At 43.0% G+C, this 21,164-nt stretch overlaps 1 protein-coding gene across 1 annotated transcript in view; it reads right to left on the reverse strand.

Moving 5' to 3' along the window:
* The window catches only part of CACNA2D3 (calcium voltage-gated channel auxiliary subunit alpha2delta 3), a 939,714-nt gene that overhangs the window by 495,157 nt on the left and 423,393 nt on the right, over window positions 1-21,164 (reverse strand). Inside the window, 3 exon segments of the mRNA XM_054552049.2 lie at window positions 2,037-2,187; window positions 2,286-2,346; window positions 11,924-12,055. Of these exon segments, the coding sequence (XP_054408024.1) occupies window positions 2,037-2,187; window positions 2,286-2,346; window positions 11,924-12,055 (344 nt within the window).

Here is a 21,164-nt window from a genome sequence, read left to right on the forward strand (position 1 = left end):
ATTCAGGCAATCCCCTCGGCCATCTTCATGTCACTTAGAGGCCCAGGCCCTCTGCCTGGAGAACACGAGTGGGTGTCACGCCTATGCAGAAGGCAGCCCAGTCATAAGGCTCCATGACAACATACTCTCCTTGTGGGTTTAGGGGAGCCATGCAGACCACAGAAACAGCATTCTCGGAGCACCCTCTTCTTTTGTATCCCACCACTGGCTAAGAAGCCCTGTGCACCAGCTTGACTCTGGTGATCAGATGATCCCAGCAGCAACCCTGTGGTCAAGGTGAGCACACCTACTTCACAGCTGAGGTAGCTGATGCCCAGACTAAAGTAATTAGCCCAAGACACACAGCATATGTGGTGAATGGGATTCAAAACAGCCCAACTCCAAAACCCAGGCTCTGCCCCCATCACCATGCTGCCTCCATTGCCCATAGCAACTACTCCACCTCCCAAATAGATGTGATGTGTGTTATTTTCATGCAAAAAATAAGTGTCCACCACACACACACACACACACACACACACACACACACACCTGGTTAAGTGCTCAAGGACTCAAAGAAATCAGGCTCATTCTGACAAGCCTTTGGAAAAAGAGTGGGAGGAACATAAGGGGCATGATGAAAATCATACCAAATAATCAGTGGGAAGAAGAAAAAGAACTAGAGATTGTAAACCAAAAATAAAATTCTAGGACCCCCCCAACCATCTGAATGGACTTCCTTCTCTACACAGGAGACAAGAGCTCTTTTAAAATTTAATCTGAGAGACTGTTTCAGGCCATGATGGGAAATGGGGGTCAAACATGCCTCCTTACACCTCACTGGCATGAACATCAACACAGACTTTAAGTCTGATAAGAAATATTTTACAACCTATTCTCTCTGAAGCCTAGGACGTGAAGGCTTCCTCTGCAAATAAGAACTTGGGCCTCCACCATCCTTTATCTTAACCCAGACATTCCTTTTTATTCACCCCCAGCTCTTTAGAGAAACTCAACCAATTGTCAACCAGAAAATTTTAAAATCTACCTATAAGCTGGAAGCCCCTGCTTTGAGCTGTCCTGCCTTTCCGGACCAAACCAATGTATTTCTTAAACATATTTGACTGAAGTCTCATGTCTCCCTAAAATGTAGAAAAACAAGCTGCACCGGTGAACCAAGCTGAACAGGTGCCCAACCACCTTGGGCACATGTTCTTAGGACCTCCTGAGGGCTGTGTCACAGGCCATGGTCACTCATATTTGGCTCAGAATAAATCTCTTCAAATATTTTGCAGAGTTTGACTCTTTTCATTGACAAGATGGAGACCTGAATAAGTGGTAATTTCCAGGCTACGTGACTGCCCGGTCTCAGGTTTGGTTCCCTCATCTCCCATTTGCCAGCCTTGTGACCTGGACAAGTTACTGACACTCTTCCAATCTCAGCACCTTCATTTGAGAATATGCCCAAACCACCCCCTACCTCCTAGACTTGCTGTGAAAAACCAAGATAATAAAAATATGAAGATTAAGGCATTTATTAAAAGCAGGCATTTAATAAATGCCACTTTTTTTCCAGAAGCTGAAATAAAGTGTTCTGTGAGCCATAAACTGCTCTCCATATTTTAGTTGCTTCATTGCCATTATTATTATTATTATTATTATTAATTATTATCATCATCAATATCATCAGGCTAATCTAGCTGGAAGTTAATTTCCATGTGAGAAATTCTAGTGGTTTGGTGAAAATCTTGCTAAGTCTGTTTTCCAAGAATCTGAAAATGTCAGCTCCCCAGGAATACCACATCTGGTGTGTCATTCTCTCAGATGGTGTGGCTGTGTGGTAGATTAAGACAGGCAACGTGTGTTCAACTGCATTTCCAAAAGCCCTTCCACTGCCTTCCACTGTCCATGACTCTGTCAGCTTTCATGAGACTAACCAGGCCTCATGTTCTGGCATCTAGATGCTCTGGATCTAACAGCAAGAGCAATGTTAACCAGTCGCTACCAAAAGATCAAATGAACCCAAGTGCAAAGAAGGCACAAAACGGTGCACTCACAGCAATTATGTTGAAGAAGTCATCATCGCCAAGTGTATCCAAAATGGATGAGACTGTTTGCTTCGCGATAGTGAGACGGAGTCCTTTCATGCTGCCACTGACGTCAACTAAAATGACCACGTCTTTCGGAGAAGTTGCTGCCTGGATGTACCTAGGTCAAGGGAAAAATTAAGTAAAAATTAATCCTGACTTCACTTCTCTTCAAGATATCTCTTTGAGAAATACCAAAGAGGTCTGACCACTGCCTACCATTTTCGGTTCCTGCAGTCGAAGGCAATGACTCCATTCTCATCTGGTTCCCATTTAATCCCTGGAAGAAAAATGGGGTTATGAGAAACCCAGAAACTTCAAATATTTATTCATAGCATTTCAAGGCTGCTCTACTTTGCTGACTGAATGGACAGGGTGAAAAATCACATGCAAAGACCAACCCCGGAGCTCATCGCATGCTCCATTGCCAGATCCAGGCAGAAGCTTTTGGGCCATAACCCCATAGCAAACACAGCGCTAGCTCAGCTGCTCCAAAGGCCTGCAGAGAGTGGAGATGTTTTTAGGACTGTGCTGTCTATTGAGAGAGTATGTGACTCCAGCTCCTTCCCTTGGCTAGGGATAAATGTAGCCAAAGTCATTTCTTACTGTCCAGCAAGTTGTTGCACCTGGGGGGATCATCCATAGATCTCTGGGCAGAGTCTGGCCCGTCCCTGGACCAGGTGATGTAATGTCTATAGCAGGGGGGTTGAAAGCATAGATACAATGTTTCCAACTGAGGATATACACAGGTCTGTTCCCTCCTCACTCCTGTTTTTAAAATCAGAAATTTTGGCCTGGCTTTCCACACTGAAATGAAATAAAATGGCTCTCTTTATGCTGCATAATAAAGTTTGAATTTCAGCTCCTGAAGCCTGGGGAGTTTTCCCCATGTGTAAAATCAGATCCAACATCCTTAGTCTTGTGGTTTGCAGCCTAGTCAGGATATATCCAACTTAGTTTTTAAGAATAAAATATCACTTGAAAAGAAAGGCATTGGCTGCTTAAAAATAAGACAGAAAATCACTGTTTTCAACCATCAGTTCTGCTCAGGGATGGAGGATTTGCAACAGAGACTTTGGAGATAAGAAAATAAAAACAGAAATATCATTTTCACAGGAGAGAATCCTGACTCAGCTGATGGCATTGAGATTCTTTTTTTCTGATTAACAATGGCCAGTTCTAAAGGACCACAATGGGCTAATAATAGGAATCTGCTGAAGATAACATCCCCAAATTATCACACAGATAACCTTGAGACAGTAGTCTGTAATGCAAAAAGATATCGGGTTCTGTCCTTGTACCTACATTTCCCACTGCACATGTGTCTAATTTAAAAACACTCCCCATAAGAAATCAGAAAATGGAAGTATAAGAAGCTACTGCCAAATTGGAGGTCATTAGATAATAAAGATAAAATACAACTAATATGATGTTGTACACTAAGGGACAAGAATGCAATTAATTTTAAAAATATCTGACACATTGCTTTGCATAAAGCCAGGTACCATTAGGATGGCACAGTCTTGAGAAACAGTGAAGTTATATCCCTGGTGAGGCTAGGCAATGCTCCAATTTATAATTCCACAAATAATTGGTTTGACTGTGATATAAAGAGAATTTTTTATTTTTTGTTTTTTAAATGTGTTGACCCATGGGAGGTGTTCAGTGGATGTTGCTTGAATTGAACTGTGGTGAGTGATCTTAGACCACGGCCACCCCTGCCTATACTGGTGATTGTCCACCAACATTTTCTGGCTCTGGCATCCTTCCCCGGATTACAGCCCTATCACTGTGTGCTCCACGGGAGCAGAAAATATTTTATTATCTTCTACTGCCCCAACATTTAGGTCAGGGCCTGGGTGGGGGCCAATTAATTACACTCAATGATTTCCTTTTAGGCTGAAACCATTTCCTTGCATATGGGCTTGTGTCTCATTCCAGGCACTCTGAAGCTTGGTGCTTTTTTTTTTTTTTTCTTCCAAAGATGGAGTCTCACTCTGTCGGCTGGAGTGCGGTGGTGCGATCTCAGCTCACTGCACCCTCAGCCTCACTGGTTCAAGTGACTCTCCTGCCTCAGCCTCCTGAGTAGCTGGGATTATAGGCACCCACCACCACACCTGGCTTTTTTTTTTTTTTTTGTATTTTTAGTAGAGATGGGGTTTCACCGTGTTGCCCAGGCTGATCTCGAACTTTTGGGCTCACCTCGGCCTCTCAAAGTGCTAAAATTACAGGTGCAAGCCACCACGCTCAGCCACTTGGTGCTTTTTGAAAAGCTGACATGAAATTAGTCTGCTGGGAAAACCAACAAAGGATACAATTCCAGTATAAAAGTGGATCAGATGGGACAGCCTCAAAGCATCTTGTCTACTAATCACAATTTTCATCCAACTGGCAAGCCCTCTGCCAGTCAGTGGACATATAGCAGTGACGGAGAAAGAGGGACTTGGCTCCTGCCTGCCCTCAGGAAGCCTCACAGCTAGTAGGGAAGCAGACACTGGATAAGAAATCATAGATACCAGAGATGCCATAGAGGAGAAATACCTGATGCATGTCAGTAGATAAAGGCGACCCTAATCCCTAACATCAGAAAGACATCTTTGAGCTGAGAATGGGAATGATGATGCATTGCTGTGCTAGGGCTGCTGTAACAAATTACCTTTGTCCCTTGGTGGCCATGGGGGATTTGTTCCAGAATCCTCACCCTCAGTCTGTGGATGCTCATGTCCCTGATATAAAGTGGTATAATAATTGCATATAACCTATGTGCATCTTCCTATATACTTTAAATCATCTCTATATTTCTTACAACACCTAACACACATCAACAGTTGTTATACTGTATTGCTCTTATTTGTATTATTTATTGTTGTAATTTTTTTCTTGAATATTTTCCATTCATGGTTGACTGAATCCATAGATGTAGAATCCATGGGTATGGAGGACCGAATGAACTACAAAGTAGGTGGCAGAAGAGAAATGTATCGTCTCATAGTTTTGGAGGCTAGAAGTTCAAACTCAAGGTGTCAGCAGAGCCAAGCTCCATCTAAAGGTTCTAAGGGAGACTCTTTCCTAGCCTCTTCCTAGCTTCTGGTAGCTCCCGGTAATGCCTGGTGTTTGTTGATTTAGAGCTGTGTCACTCCAATCTCTGCCTCCATCTTCCCATGGCTGCCTTCCCTCTGTGTCTATGTATCCTCTCTTTCTCATATAAGGGCATCCATCATATTAGATTTAGGGCCACCCTAAACCAGTATTAGTAACCTCATCTCAACTTACCTACCTACATCTGCAAAGGCCCTATAGCCAAGTAAGGTCACATTCTTAGGCTCCTGGTGGACATGAATTTTGGGAGGACACTATTGAACCTACTATATATGGGTAGGATTTGTTAAACAAAAGCAGGGGGTGGTGACAGGGTAGAGAAGAACATCCCAGGCAGAGAGAACAGTGTGTTCAAAGGTCCTGAGGCTGAGAAGACATGTCCAGTTCAAGGAACTGAAGGAATGTTGGTTGGCTGTATGTAGGAGACGTCCCTGCCAGAGGAGAGGAGCCTGGGTGGCAGCAGAAACTGTGAGGTCTGGGCCCTTTGTGCCCAGGACATGAGGTATGCATTGGGCAGGGATGAAGACAGTACCTCAAGGCAGTTCCAGGCAGGAACTGCAGGTACAATAAACATCATACTTTGACTCAGAGTTAGGGCTGAATGAGTCTGTGGCAGGGGAGGGGGGTGTCATTTTGCCCAAACCTGACTTTTGGGCAAAAATCTTCAGATTTTCCTGAGATGTCCGGTTAGGACTAAGACGGGCTCTCCCAATTCTCAAGCCACCGTTCTCTTCCTTGCAAAGGTACTTCCATGGTGTGTTTTGTGAGGAGTTCTACAGGATGCTAACTTGCATTAAGTGAATCAAAGCAAAACTGGTTTCTACATGATGGCAGGAACAGCTAAGGGCCTTTAACCTGCTCAAGTGCATCTTGAATGTCTATGACAGGGACCCTAGTGGTAGCATTTACCAAGAAGATTTGAACATGGAGTCCCTCCTCCTCCAAAAATCTCACAGGAAAATGTTTTAAAACACAAACTTCAGAAAACCCTGCCCCAGGTGGCACTGTCTCCCCTAGGATATATCACCTTTTTAGTATATAAATTTGGACCACACAGATATTTTGAAAATATTCAGGTAACTTCAAATCTCAGAGGAATAACAGTTGGCTCATCTTAAATCTTTGAGATCCAAGGAATTATCACTTAAGCAAGAAGCACCCCCATGAGCCACATCATTTCTCGAAGTGCCAGTATGCCTTTTGGAATCCCACTCAGGTAGGATGGGGTGGGTAACCCAAGACAAGAGGAATGCTACAGCTCGGAGGCAGAGGAAACTGCCACCCCGCCTGCTCCGGAGGGGCTTTCTCAGCTTCATCGTCAGCATCAGTGATTGCCAGCCAGCCTTCCTCAGCTTTCAGAGGACAAGGTCCCCAGAATGTACGCAAATCCCTATGTGAAACTGAAAATAATGTCAAAATCTCTGCTGCAGATTCAAACGCTCAAATTTGAGTAAATTTGAATCATTGTGCAACACTGCTATATCCCACGGGTTCTCTCCCACAGGCATTACAAACTAACATTGGAGGAAAATTAATTTCATTTAAGACAACCTATGACTTCCTGTTCTCTTTTAGCTTGTGAAAATAAACAGTAGGGCCAAAAGAACAGACACTAATACAAGACTGAAGGTCAAGCCTCATGTTCCCAACATAATTCCGTGTGGCAATGAGACTGTGTAATGGAACTATGAAGGACTACAACAAATAGCACAACAGAAATCTGAATATCTTCTTGCCTTGTGGTTTTATTTCTGCTCCATGTTCTCCTTTTCTCTCCACTTCAGGAAAGGGCATCTTCGTCCATTCCTTCTCTTGTCTTTAAAGCGCAGTGTTTTCCATACAACATCACTGGCACTGCCAATGACATTCAAACCATCTCCAGCCAGGCGCAGTGGCTCACGCCCGTAATCCCAGCACTTTGGGAGGCCAAGGTGGACCATGAGGTGAAGAGTTCATGACCAGCCTGGCCAAAATGGTGAAGCCCCATCTCTACTAAAACTGCAACAATTAGCCCAGCTACTTGGCAGACTGAGGCAGGAGAATTGCTTGAACTTGGGCAGCAGAGGTTGCAGTGAGCCAAGATTGCACCACTGCACTCCAGCCTGGGAGACAGAGTAAGGCTCCTTCTCAAAAAACAAACAGAGAACAACAACAACAACAACAAACAAAAAACCACCTCCACTTGAACAGATACTGCCTATCCTACTGAAACATGGCATTTGTCTTCCCTATTTAAAAGCAAAAAGTCCAGAAAGATGTGGAAAGAAGGAAAATCAAGAGGTGGCAGATATTGGTTTATCCCTAAGTTCTACCCAATTCCTTCCTCAAAAATATGTAGTACTTGGCCCACAATTTAAAGTTTAAACACATACCTTCCAGTATAACTTCAGATCTAAAATATCTGGTCAAAAATACATGCTGGCTTCTAATGTGAGTCAAGCTACAGTCAAATTTGGCTTTAAAATGTCTTCTGAGAAGCTGCCTGTGCATGTCTCTAAAAAGAGCTCCTTTATTCAACTAGATGCCATCTCTCTTGCCAATCTCTTGAGAGATTATGCACCATGAAAATGAGGATGTAGCAAGACAGCTGCTATGAAAATTATAAATTACAGTGTTCCACGATCATCTTTATTGGGGCAGTCCTGTTGAGCTAGCCAAGGAAGAAAACCCTAATATCAATCACGCTCTCCCTGTTGCTAAACCTGAGCCTGGTGAGGAAGGCATGGAAGGGAAAAAGCAAAAAGTAATGCTGTGCACAGAACCTAAACTTGATACTAGCAAACAGCATGTATGAGTCCAAACTTACGGACAGCTCTTTACTTAGCTGTCCAGCTCCCTCATCATGACTGTAGCTATGAACCAGCTTTCACCTTTCTATGGCAGCCAAATCACGGTGCGAGGATAAGACAATCATTGCCCTTTGTAATCACCAAGCCTTCTACAGGAACAAACTCCCCTGTGTACGGCTATAGAAAGGTGACAGTCTGATGTTGGGGAAGGGACCAGGGCTTCGTAAATCATGGATGAACCTAATTGATGTCCTGTGTTTGATTAGACAGTGACCTGCCTGTGATATATAGACACCGTTTTCTTTATGTAGGTAAGAGTACATGGGTAGGTACTGTCAGCCAGCCATATCATTTTAAATAAAGCTAAGAATTGGCCAGAACAGGAAGAATAGATCAGTCACTGGTGGCCTCAGCCAATAACCAGGTAGAAAATGGGTCCCACAGAGGGCTGTAAAAAGATGAACTGGTCAAGGCTCACAGGAAAAGGGATGACTGTGCAGCCCTTTGATCCTCTGCCTCCTGGGAGATGGGGAGCCTGGAGAACACTACTCATTAGATGAGATGGTCATAAAGCATGAGGAGGAAATAGCCAACAGATGGACATGTCCAGTGTCCAGGACATGGTGGGCAGTGGGGTGGAAAGGGCAAGTACTAGGAAGACTTGGAGGAGAGGGATCAATGAGAACATAAAGGAACTATGGCTCTGTACTGCATTTATGCCAGCTCCTTGCTGAGTCATCAAGTCTCTACCAGACTGCAGCTGGGGACCAGCTCCCCAAAGAGGCAATAGCTCTATTCTGTCTGAAGAGAGAGGGCAGCTTCCACTGGTGTGATGGGAGACAACAGATTTGGTGGAATTTGACCTAATGGGTGATTCATTCATTCAACAAACACATACTGAGCACCCACTATGTGTTATTCTTGCAGCTAGTGACAGAGTAATGGACAAAACAAATGACTCTGTCCTCCCAGGGGCAAATATTCTAGTAGAGGAGACAGGGACTGAAAGCCTGATGGTTCAGGATTTCAGGATAGAGTTCCCATTTTATAAAGTAAGAACTATAGAGCCTAATGAAGTCATCTGTTCAGTAAGACCTTTTTGCAATGCAAGCCCTGAAAGATAAGGCTGGTCCCTTGGAAACTGGGTATCAGACTACAAAAGTTTCCACCTACAGCATTATGTTATTCAACATGGTGACTACTAACCACGTGTGGCCATTTAATTTTAAATAAAGTTAAATAACATTTAAATTTCAGTTCCTCAGCCTCACTAGGCACACTTCAAGTGCTCACTACCCCTGTGTGGCCAGTGACATTAGTGATATTAGACAGGATATAGAACATTTCCACCATCTCATAAAGTCCTTTTGAGAGACACAAGAGAGTTACCACATGCCCTTAGGACATAAATTGAACTGGTGAAGGCCTATGTGTGAAGCCATGCAGAAATGGACATCATCATCACGCCAAGACTTTCAGGCTAATGCTTACCAAAATTCTCCTTCCCAGGACTCTTTCCTCTCACCCCAGGAGTTGGAGTTGGTGATCCTGCTCAGTGATCACCCAGCCCCTTCTATTTCCCTCAGCTTAGCATGAAACATACTGTACCATGATGATGTTTGCCTGTCTATCTCCCCATGGTGGTCACTGATGCCCCCTCCTTTGGGGATCCAGTCTAGGCAAAGCCACAATAATCCTGACTAGTCCCCAGGGTTTCGGATGGCTGACCTTACCCACTAGTTCTTCAGGCATCAGTGGTGGGCATGCAACTCAGACCAGGCTAATTGTTGGACTTTCATCCAAGCTACTGGGACAGATGCTCTCTCCTCCCCTGGAACCCCCACTGAGAAATCCTGCCAGGCCTGTTCCCCATTATGAGGAGATCACTTGCCAGTGAGACAAGGTTAGAATGGAAGAAGGCAGAAATGAGAGCTGAAAGGAAGGATTCAAATTCCAAATGACTTTGCTCCAGTCTCTCATTGCTGAGTACTGAAATCCAGCTGTCGCCCAAATGGCACATTCCCTAGATTTCAAATTACATGAGCCAGTAAGTGTTCTTCTTGCTGGAGCTAGCTGGAATTGTGTTTCTGTCACTTGCAACCAAAATCCACAACAAATGCATGTCCCCACAAGAGGGAGCTGGATGAGGGCAGAGACCTCTTTTGTCTAGTTCATGATTTTATCCTCAGGGCCTCATACAGTGGTACAAAGCCAGAACTCAGTAAGACTGAAGAAAGACTCCTTCTGCTTAAGAACACGCACACTTACCACTGATTCACACCACTCTAACAATGGAAAGAAGCATCCTGAAAAGAAAAACATCCTCACAAAATGCTCATGATCACTCTTTGAGTCATATGTCCAGGAGGCAAGAGGCATACTCTGTGTTCAGAACCAAGCACAGAGTTGAGTGCCCACATGACATTTATCACGGCATTGAAACACCTTGGTGGACTGTGGCCCACGTCTTTACTAACACAGAAATTATGCAGGCATTTTACAGAGCCACATCCTGCCCAAAAGTCCTAAAAGAACAGTAAGCATGGCTGAACCAATTGTTCTGATAAAAACCTTGTATGTAAATAAATCTCCCCTATTACACAAACCTTTTATGAGGATTCCCTTTATTTTCAAATGTCCTCGTGACCATAGTTTAAGGACTCCCTGTCGGAGGAGACGACAGGTGATTTGTGGTTTCTACTTATCTGTCTTGCCCTCTTCACAGTGCCGCATAGTGAGAGGGTTGGATACCCAGGGGCTTCCCAAGCAGAGCAACCTCTCCCCTAGACTCTGATTTCAGCAATATCTGCAACAGATTTGCTCTCTGTTGAGTGTATCAAGGCAGACTGCAATTTGGTGGCACTGGAACTTTAATCGTCCACTGTTTATTATGGCGTTATCTTTAATAGGATGCTTATTGTTTACATTTCTGTGAGCTCTGGGAGGAAGCATGTGTGCCATGCTGAACATGACTCTTGGGAAATGTTCTGTAATCTGGCGAAGCAGAGACCCGGCAGGCAATTCTCGAGGGACAGGTACTGTGCACGGGGCAAACAACTCCGCAAGGCGGAGGCCGGCAGTCTCTGTGTCTCAAAGTGGGAAGACATCAGGTGCCTAGTCTTACTTAATGAAAACATAAAAGACTTCACTTAATTGCTCCAAGATTATGCAGGGTGGGATTTTTTCCCCCTTCTTTTAGGTTGAGCTTGTTAATTTCTACAGCTGTGATGTTGGCACAGTTGCAGCCCCGAGTCCTGTTTTCACAACCTGTAAGCAAAATTAAAACTTCCCTTTTTAATTAAAATTCAAACCAAGCCAGAATTAAAATCCTGTCACAAAGCAGAAGCCTGGGAAGGCTCCAGAAGGAACACCTGTTCCAAAGGCATGATGGACAGCCTCTGAGATACGCACCACTGGGGGTACTGGGGGTGCTGGGGCTGCTGGGAGTGCCCTCTGTGGAGGGGTTGTTGCTGTCCGCGATGCTTGGGCCATTTCAACATCTTCCTGCAAGGGGAGTCAGCTCTGGGGTGGACAAATCCAGTTCAAATTCTCTATTTCTTATACCTGTTAGTGAGAATTTAATTGCCCAAGTATGCTCTTTTCCCCAATAATAATAATTATAGCAATAATAGCAGTAGTATTAGTAATAAGGCCAAACTCTTGTTCAGAAGTATTAAATAAGGTACAGTTCACACTACAGTTCTTCACATTTGGTGACAGCTCTGTGAATTATTCTATTGAGAACGGGGCAGGTCCAGAGAGTTCCTGTGATCATGTCCTGTGTGTGTGCATGCCCATGTGGATGCCACCTTGCCATTCCTGTCCTGCACCCTGACAATAGGTTTGGACTTCATCTTTCATTTTCTTCTAAGAGAAGGCAGAAAACTTTAACCTTGAACCCTAAAGAAAAATATCACATTATCAGTTATCATTAATCTGACTCATAATTGTCAATGCAGGGATACTCACCCGGATACTGCCTAAAAAAGCCCTTTGCACTTCCGAAGTACTGCCATATGAGAGACGGGTCACGGTCAAAGTTATCTACAAAAACTTTGTTTAGGGATTCAGACCAATAAACACCATTGACAATTGCAGGGTCTGTAAAAAAAGAAAGAGAGAGAGAGAGGGGTGTATTAGAAACCAAAGTGAAATTAAATTCCTGGCATCCCACACTGCTTGGCAGATACTGGCACAAGGTACTCCATCTTGCGGGAGGCTATGAAGAAAGTTATAGCCACAAAAACGTTTAGCTCCTGGGGTGTCCAGATGCTGGGGATTCCCCTCCTGCCTGAGCCCTCCTAGTCTCCCAGGAGCCTCTACTGATGGTTCCTTACCTGAAAGACACTTCCTTTCATTTGTACCTTTCAATATCACATATCCCATAGAGAAAATCACATAATCCTCTTTAAGAAAGCAGAGAGAGATCTTATTAGCATTATTTTCCTGCTTTTCCCCCTATGGAGCCAGAACTCGGCATTAAAAATAGGAAAACTGTATTTTCTCTCACTGTAATCACCTCAGCCACCAATATAGCCCTATTCCATTTCTCTTTGCCCCGACTTAGAAGTTTGCTTTTTTTAAAAAATATAAATAAATTGAAATTACATAACTAAATCTCTCTACTTCTTCTGTTCAGCAGAATGTGATCTCTGTGAAAGCACAGACTACCTCTTGGTCTTCTGCTGTACCCTTTGACCAGCACATGGCAGAAGCTCCAAAACTCTTGTAGAGGAACAGAGGGAAGGATGGATGGATGGTGATATGATTTGGCTATGTCCCCACCCAAATCTCATCTTGAATTGTAGCTCCCATAATTCCCATGTGTTGTGGGAGGGACCTGGTGGGAGATAATTGAATCATGGGGGTGGGGCAGGTCTTTCCTGTGCTGTTCTTATGATAGCAAATAAATCTCACGAGATCTGAGACTTTTTATAAAGCGGCACTCCCCTACATATGCTGTCTTGCATGTTGCCATGTAAGATGTGCCTTTGCTCCTCCTTTGCCTTCTGCCATGACTGTGAGGCCTCCCCAGCCATGTGGAACTGTGAGTCAGTTAAACCTCTTTCCTTTATAAATTATCCAATCCCAGGTATGTCTTTATTACCAGCATGGGAACAGGCTAATACAGATGGATAACACAAAGGTTGTTCTCCAGATACTAGGCAATCATTTGCTCCTCTGCCATGGAATCCCATGAGCAAATCTCTTTTCCTCACCTATGGTAGCCCAAAGACAACTCTTTGCCTTCAGTTCAGAGATTTTTAAAAATAAGGGTGAATTCCTATTCAACACAATATTGGAATTCCTGGCCAGGGCAATCAGGCAAGAGAAAGAAATAAAGGGCATTCAAATACGAAGAAAGGAAGTCAGACTATCCCTGTTTACAGATGACATGATCCTATACCTAGAAAACTCCACAGTCCCAGCCCAAAAGCTTCTTCAGCTCATAAACAATTTCAGCAAAGTCTCAGGATACAAAATCAATGTGCAAAATATCACTAGCATTCCTATACACCAACAACAGTGAAGCTGAAAGCCAAATCATGAATGTACTCCCATTCACAATTGCCACAAAAAGAATAAAGTACCTAGGAGCATAGCTAACTAGGGAGGTGAAAGATCTCTACAAGGAGAACTACAAACCACTGCTCCAAGCAGTAAGAGATGACACAAACAAATGCAAGACATCCCATACTCATGGATAAGAAGAATCAATATTGTTAAAATGGTCATACTGCCCAAAGCAATTCATAGATTCACTGCTAATCCTAATAAATTACCGTTGAGATTCTTCACAGAACTAGAAAAACTATTTTAAAATTCATATGAAACTAAAAAAGAGCCTGAATAGCCAAGGCAACCCTAATCAAAATGAATAAAGCTAGAGGCATCACAGTATCTGACTTCGAACTATACTACAGGGCTACAGTAACCAAAACAGCAGTGGTACTGGTATGAGAACAGACACATAGACCAATGGAACCAAATAGAGAGGAAAGAAATAAGACTGCATGCCTACAACTACCTTATCTTTGACAAACCTGACAAAAACAAACAATGAGAAAAGGATTCCCTATTCAATAAATGATGCTGAAATAACTGGCTAGCCAAATGTAGAAGATTAAAACTGGACCTCTTCCTTATACTGTATACAAAAATTAACACAAGATGGTTTAAAGACATAAATGTAAAACCCAAAACTATAAAAATCCTGGAATACAACCTAGACGATACCATTCAGGACATAGGTACAGGCAAATATTTCATGACAAAGACACCAAAAGCAATTGCAACAAAAGCAAAAATTGACAAATGGGATCTAATTAAACCAGAGAGCTTCTGCACAGCAAAAGAAACTATCAACAGAGTAAACAGACAACCTACAGAATAGGAGAAAATTTTTGCAAATTATGCATCTGACAAAGGTCTAATATCCAGCATCTATAAGGAACTTAAACAAATTTACAAGAAAAACAACCTTATTAAAAAGTGGACAAAGGAAAAGAACAGACACTTCTCAAAAGAAGGCATACATGCAGCCAACAATCATATTAAAAAGAGCTCAACATCACTGATCATTAGAGAAATGCAAATCAAAACCACAATGAGATACTGTCTCATACCAGTCAGAATGGCTGTTATTAAAAAGTCAAAAAGTAAAAGATGCTGGTGAGGTTGTGGAGAAAAAGGAACCCTTTTACACTGTTGGTGGGGGTGTAAGTTAGTTCAACCATTGTGGAAGACAGTGTAGTGATTCCTCAAAAACCTAAAGACAGAAATACCATTAGACTCAGCAATCTCACTACTGGGCATATACTCAAAGGAGTATAAATCAGTCTATTATAAAGATACACCCATGCATATGTTCAGTGCTGCACTATTCATAATAGTAAAGACATGGAATCAACCTAAATGTCCATCAATGATAAGAAAATGTGGTACATATACATCATGAAATACTATGCAGCCATAAAAAAGAACAAGATCATGTCCTTTGCAGGAACATGGATGGAACTGCAGGCCATTATCCTTAGCAAAACTAATACAGGAACAGAAAACCAAATACTGCTTGTTCTCACTTAGTAAGTGGGAGTTAAATGATGAGAACACATGGACACATAGAGGGGAACAACACACACTGGGGCCTTTCAGAGGGTGAAGGTTTGGAGGAGGGAGGGGATTAGGAAAAATAACTAATATGTACTAGGCTTAATACCTAAGTGATGAAATAATCTGTACAACAAACCCCCATGACACAAGTGTGTCTATATAACAAACCTGCACATGTACCCCTGAACTTAAAAATAAAAGCTGAAGCCGGATATAGTGGCTCACATCTGTAATCCCAGCACTTTGGGAGGCCAAGGTGGGCGGATCACTTGAGGTCAGGAGTTTGAGGACAGCCTGGCCAATATGGTGAAAGCCCATCTCTACTAAAAATAGAAAAACTAGCCGGGCGTGGTGGCGGGTGTCTGTAGTCCCAGCTACTTGGGAGGCTGAGAGAGGAAAATAGCTTGAACCTGGGAGGCAGAGGTTGAGCCAAGATGGTGCCACTGCACTCCAGCCTGGGCGACAGAGCAAGCCTCAGTCTCAAAAATAAAAATAAAATAAAAGTTGGAAAAAAATAAGGGTGAAGACAAAGAAGGAGAATAAACAAGTATTTCCTGTACACTGGCTGAAGCAATGTGGGTCACTGAGGATGCTCTGTGATGGTTCACTTTTTCTTTTTTAACCTCTGAAGACCCTGTTTCAAAATGATGCCACATTAAGCAACATTCCGTTCTTAGAGGAGAAATAGCTGTCAAGTGTCAGGATGAAAAGTATGAGAATGACTACATGAGTTATTAATGATGAGGAAGAGAAGGAGGAGGAGAAATTTTCACTGGGTCCTTCCCGGGGTATAGGCGTGGTGCTTACTTTATCTCCTATTCCCCCTCAGCAGACCTCCAAGGCAGGCTGGATCCCTTGTTCTCCTCCATTCTACAGCAGTGGAAACTACAGCACCAGGATATGAGGTACTTTCCTAAAAGCATCCAACTACTAAGGGGCAAAGCCTCTGATCTGAGGTTTCTTTATTTGTAAAATGGGGATAATAATACCCACCCTATACATATGCACCATGGAATAATACACGGCCATAAAAAATAATGAGATTATATCCTTTGCAGTGACATGGATGGAGCCAGAGGCCATTATCCTGAGTGAATTAACGCAGGAACAGAAAACTAAACAGCCTATGTTCTCACTTATAAGTGGGAGCTAAACATTGAGTACACATGGACACAAAGAAGGGAATAACAGATGCTGGGGCCTACTTGAGGGTGGAGGGTGGGAGGAGGGTGAGGATCAAAAAATTACCAATTGGGTACTATGCTTATTACCTGGGTGATAAAATAATCTACACATGTGACATGCAATTTACCCATATAACAAACCTGCACATGTACCTCCTGAACCTAACACAAAAGATGGAAAGAAAAAAAAAATACCCACCCTAGAGACCTGTTTAGAAGGTTAAACAAATCAACAGAAAACAGCTAATGGCCAAAGGCACTCACGCAGCCATTGATGAGGCTGTTCCCTTGGCCTAGAGCCCTGTACCCTCACCAGAGATCCCTGCTGAATGCCGAGTCACGCAATCCCACTGTGACATCCTCATTCCAGAGATTCATCAATATCATACAGACAGGACGGGTGAGGACGGATGAGGTTACTCCAGTTGTCAAGTTGCAGAGGAAACAATGAGCAACATAATGCTAGAAATGGTCACGTAAGTCAGGTCCACTTACGAGGGCACTCAGGATCGGCCCCAGTGCACCTCCCCTCCTCCACAACAGCCTACCCCTTTCCAGCGGCAGCTCCAGGACATCTACCTACACAGATCTAGAGTCCACAAAATGGCTCCAGGGCCAGTGGGCAGACACAGTGTCCTGGCTTGTTGTGTCACCTCTGCCCTGCCTTATTCCTTCAGATCACTGAGGTAACTGGGATTCTGAATCCCATCTCAAGGGTAAATGCTCTAACTCTTGTAAATTGCAATAAACCCAATCATAGCCTGGGGGTGTGAAAATGACCCAATCAGCCTTTTACCACAAAGTAATCTTAGGAGGACTTTATCCTCACAATCCTGGAAAATGGAGCTCTTTCTTTTTCCTGTCCAAGCTTGATAACGATTATTGTGACTCACCCCTAGCGGCAAAACCCACTTAAATTAATCGACAAAGATGCAAATACAATAATGACACTGAAAAATCCATGGTGCTTGCCTCCATCAATGGCCTCAATTATGTCGGCATCATAAAAACCTTCCACAAAAAGAAGCGAAAATTCCATTTCCTTAGCTCACTGTCTCAACATGTTAAGGAGTCAAACAGTTTACAGTTAGACAATTATTTTTTCTTAAGTGTGGCAATTGGGATTTGCCCAGTTTTGACAATTCTTTTTTCTTAAGTGTGGTTTCTTTGGTGTCCAGACCTCCAGGTGGTCCTAGAAATCTAAGATTGCCCCCTGAGGAACTGTGAACATCTTCAGAAATACAAAGCAAACTGAAGATGTTTCATTTACTTCATTTGGACACCAAATCTTGCTCTAAAATTATGCCTCTGCAAGAAGAGGGGGCTTCAATTTTTCCAAGGGCATAGTGAACAAGGGGAAATAGAATCACTAAAAAAATATAATCTATCTAAAATGGGGGCTGTGTTGTACACACCCATTTGATCATATATTTGAAATAACACTTATCTTGGCTTGTAACATAATCACAATGTATTGATTTCACAAGCTTGCTTAGCAAGCAGTTTTAATAGAAGGGGAAATCTTAAATAGCCGTCTATTGTTACAGTCATTTAAAAGATAGGAAAAGAAAAAAAGAGATAAAATAGATGGAGCCTTCATCTAACTATTTAGGTTAAAAAAAAAAAAAGAAAAGTTAAATATGATTTAACCAACATCACTGACAGACAGTGGAAATGAAGGAACTCACGGGACAGTCAATGCTGCTCATGCCCCACATATACCCAGGTCCCCTGGCCCTTCCACTGTCCCATGGGGAGCAGGCAAACGTCATGCTGGGGTGTGGACCAGAGCTCAGCCTCACGTTCCCTCCATGGTGGCTGAGCTGATTTGTTTTCTTATGGTCACTTGTGAAAATGACAGCAACCTGCTGAGTAGCAGGCGAACCATTTTCCTTGTTTGTGTTTTGTTTCAAATTCTGTTTAAAAGACCCCTTTGCTTTACTTAGGGTTCTTCAGGCCTCAGATTTATCTAAGCCTTGACTTGTACCTCCACCTCTCATCTTTTTAGAGGTTTAAGGTACTGAATTAGCTTTCTGTGGCAGCTGTGGCAAAATACTGCAAACTGGATGGCTTAAAGACAACAGAGATTTATTATCTCACAATTCGGGATATAAACAGTTAAAAATCAAGCTGCCAGCAGGGTTGCTTCCTTCTGGAGGTTCTAAAAGAGTGTGTTCCATGCCCATCTCTTAATCTCTGGTGCTTGCCTGCCGTCCTCGATACTTCTTGGCTTGTAGCCTCACTATTTCCATCTCCACCTCCATCTTCGCATGGCCTTCCCTTCTGTGTGTCTCTGTGTCAAATCTCTCTCTCTCTCCTTTGTCTCAGAAGGACTGGTCATTGGGTTTAGGCACCACCCTAAATTCAGGATGATCTCATCTCAAGATCCTTAAATTAATTATGCCTGCAAAGACCCTATTTTCAAATAAAACCACATTCGCAGGTACTGGCGATCAGAACGTGAACATACTTTGTTGGGACCACTGTTCAACCCAGTACTCTCTGAATTATCCTATACAATATACCCATATCTCATGGTTTGTATGTATTCTTTTAAAAATCTGAGTTTAATAAGAGCAGGGCTTCTACCTAGTGAAAAGGCCTTCACCCTTTTCTTCTTTATGGGAACAATTCAGATTTTCATGTTCATATTATATTTTCCTAAGCTAACCATTCTTCTTGACCTCTGTCAATGGGTCCTACCTGTAATGCACTAAGTTGGATTAAAATCACTTTCCTGAATGCCTCGTGTATGTCTCAATGCCCAGAACTCTGCTTAATAAAGTGAATTCCAGGATAGCATGGTCATTTTCTCCAATATTCCTATCCAATCCACATTAACTTATTATTCATATTGGGCAATGTGTAATCCAGGAATAGCAGTTCTGTTTCCTCTACCTTCTGAGACATGAAATTACCCCCAGTGCCAGTCAAGAAATCTATCAGATGTTCAGCTTTTACTAAAACAGACTACAAGCAGATGTTTGGGGAGTAAGAGTCCCACACAACCTTTGTGATAAATTTACAATTTGTATGTGAACAGCACCTCCCACAACCCTGATCTGTCTTTGTAATGCATCCTATAACCTAACAGCAAATTCCTTTTGTAGTTTTCTTTTTTCATTTTCACCCAGACAACTGCTCTGGCCTGTGGTGTGCACACTGCTACATAGGGTCTTCTCTCTCTGCACACTCCTACACACTCTTGCATACCTTTCCAGATTAGTTTTGCATCTTTGAATAAGGTACTCCCTCTTATTACTGTATTTTAGTTACATGTTCCATCCTGAGCAGTGCCTGAGATGGTCAGCCCACATAGATCCAAGCAAATTAATGGATGTAAAGCACTTAGCACAGCAACTGGCACATACAAAATGCTTCATAAATACTGGCTGTTACTTATTCCATTCATTAGAAAATAAATAAATAAGGTCTTGGCTGGGCACACTGGCTCACACCTGTAATCTCAACAGTTTGGGAGGTCAAGGCGGGTGGATCACTTGAGCTCAGGAGTTTGAGACCAGTCTGGCCAACATGGCGAAACTCCATCTCTACAGAAAATACAAAACAGTAGACAGGCGGGGTGGTGTGTGCCTGTAATCCCAGCTACTCAAGAAGCTGAGGTGAAAGGATTGCTTGAAACTGGGAGGTCAAGGCTGCAATGAGCCAAGATTGCACTACTAGACTCCAGACTGGGTGACAGAGTGAGACCTTGTCTCAAAAAAAAATAAATAAATAAATAAAAAAGAGAGCAAGAGAGAAAAGAAAAGAAATAAATAAAGTCTCAAGAGGAGCTTCTAACTTTCACCATGTTCTCCACATCAGGGTTGCTGGGCAGCACCTCAACAGCAGCACGGCAGTCAGGACTCAGGCCTTGGAGCTTGAGTCCCAGGTCTGAGATCTCACTTATCACTGGTTAGCTGATGGCCTTGGACCTGGACTTAATGTTCCTCAGCCCCAGTGCCTTCATCTGTAGAAGCCAGATGAGAGTAGCTCTTCCTCAAAGGTAGCTGAGACAAGGCACAAAACTTGCTGAGTGGTGGGAGGACTGCATACACCACCAGGGCCCATCACTAGTCCCAGAACAGTGGAAGCCTCCAACTCTCCACCCGCAGCAGTTCAGCTGTCCTGAGACTATCCAGGGCAGACTTTATGCAAGTCTCTTTCTCCCTTCCTTAAATTATCAGGGCAAGGTACTGTGATGATGCTTTCATTCATTTGTTTACTCAACAAATATTGATTACCTACTATATCAGGCATTCAACAGTATGCCAGACAATGAAGTTGACATTTCAGTATGAGGAGGAGAGAAACAATGGCAAATAAATGAGAATTTCAAGTAGAAATAGGTGTAATGAAAATAAAATGGGATAAGCCAGAGAGTTACTGTCTGTGGAAAGTGGGGAGGGGGTTTACCCAAATTGGGTGGTCAAAGATGACCTCCCAGAGGTCATATAGATGACCTGAATGCTAAGATGGCACCAGCTCCCAAATGCCTAGGCTAGCAAGAGCTTTGTACACAGAGTGAATAAGCAAGATCAAAAACCCTGAGTTGGGAAGAATCTGGTGTCTTGGGGAGAGGTACTAGATGAGGCTGGAGAGGTGGGGAGGTCATAGCAAGGATTTTAGCAGATACGCAAGTTTTCTGCCAAGAATGCATTTTGTAGCAGACATAATCTGTGTTCCACTCATGCCAAGGTCCATCATGCCTTTCTGCACGGCTCCAAAATCAAATTTATTTTCCAAAATCTGTAGCGAGCATGGCCTACTTCCTCTTCCCAGGACAGGCAATCAGAAACTTCATGGATGCCTTAGTGCTTGAGTTTCCACTCCAGACCTCAGTCATCTGATACACACTTGATTTTTTTCCCCAATACCATTTATTCTCCACCAAATTAGCAGAACTGTATTAA

This window comes from Pongo abelii, chromosome 2, assembly GCF_028885655.2.
Source record: "Pongo abelii isolate AG06213 chromosome 2, NHGRI_mPonAbe1-v2.0_pri, whole genome shotgun sequence".
In the NCBI taxonomy this organism is placed as follows: Eukaryota; Metazoa; Chordata; class Mammalia; order Primates; family Hominidae; genus Pongo; species Pongo abelii.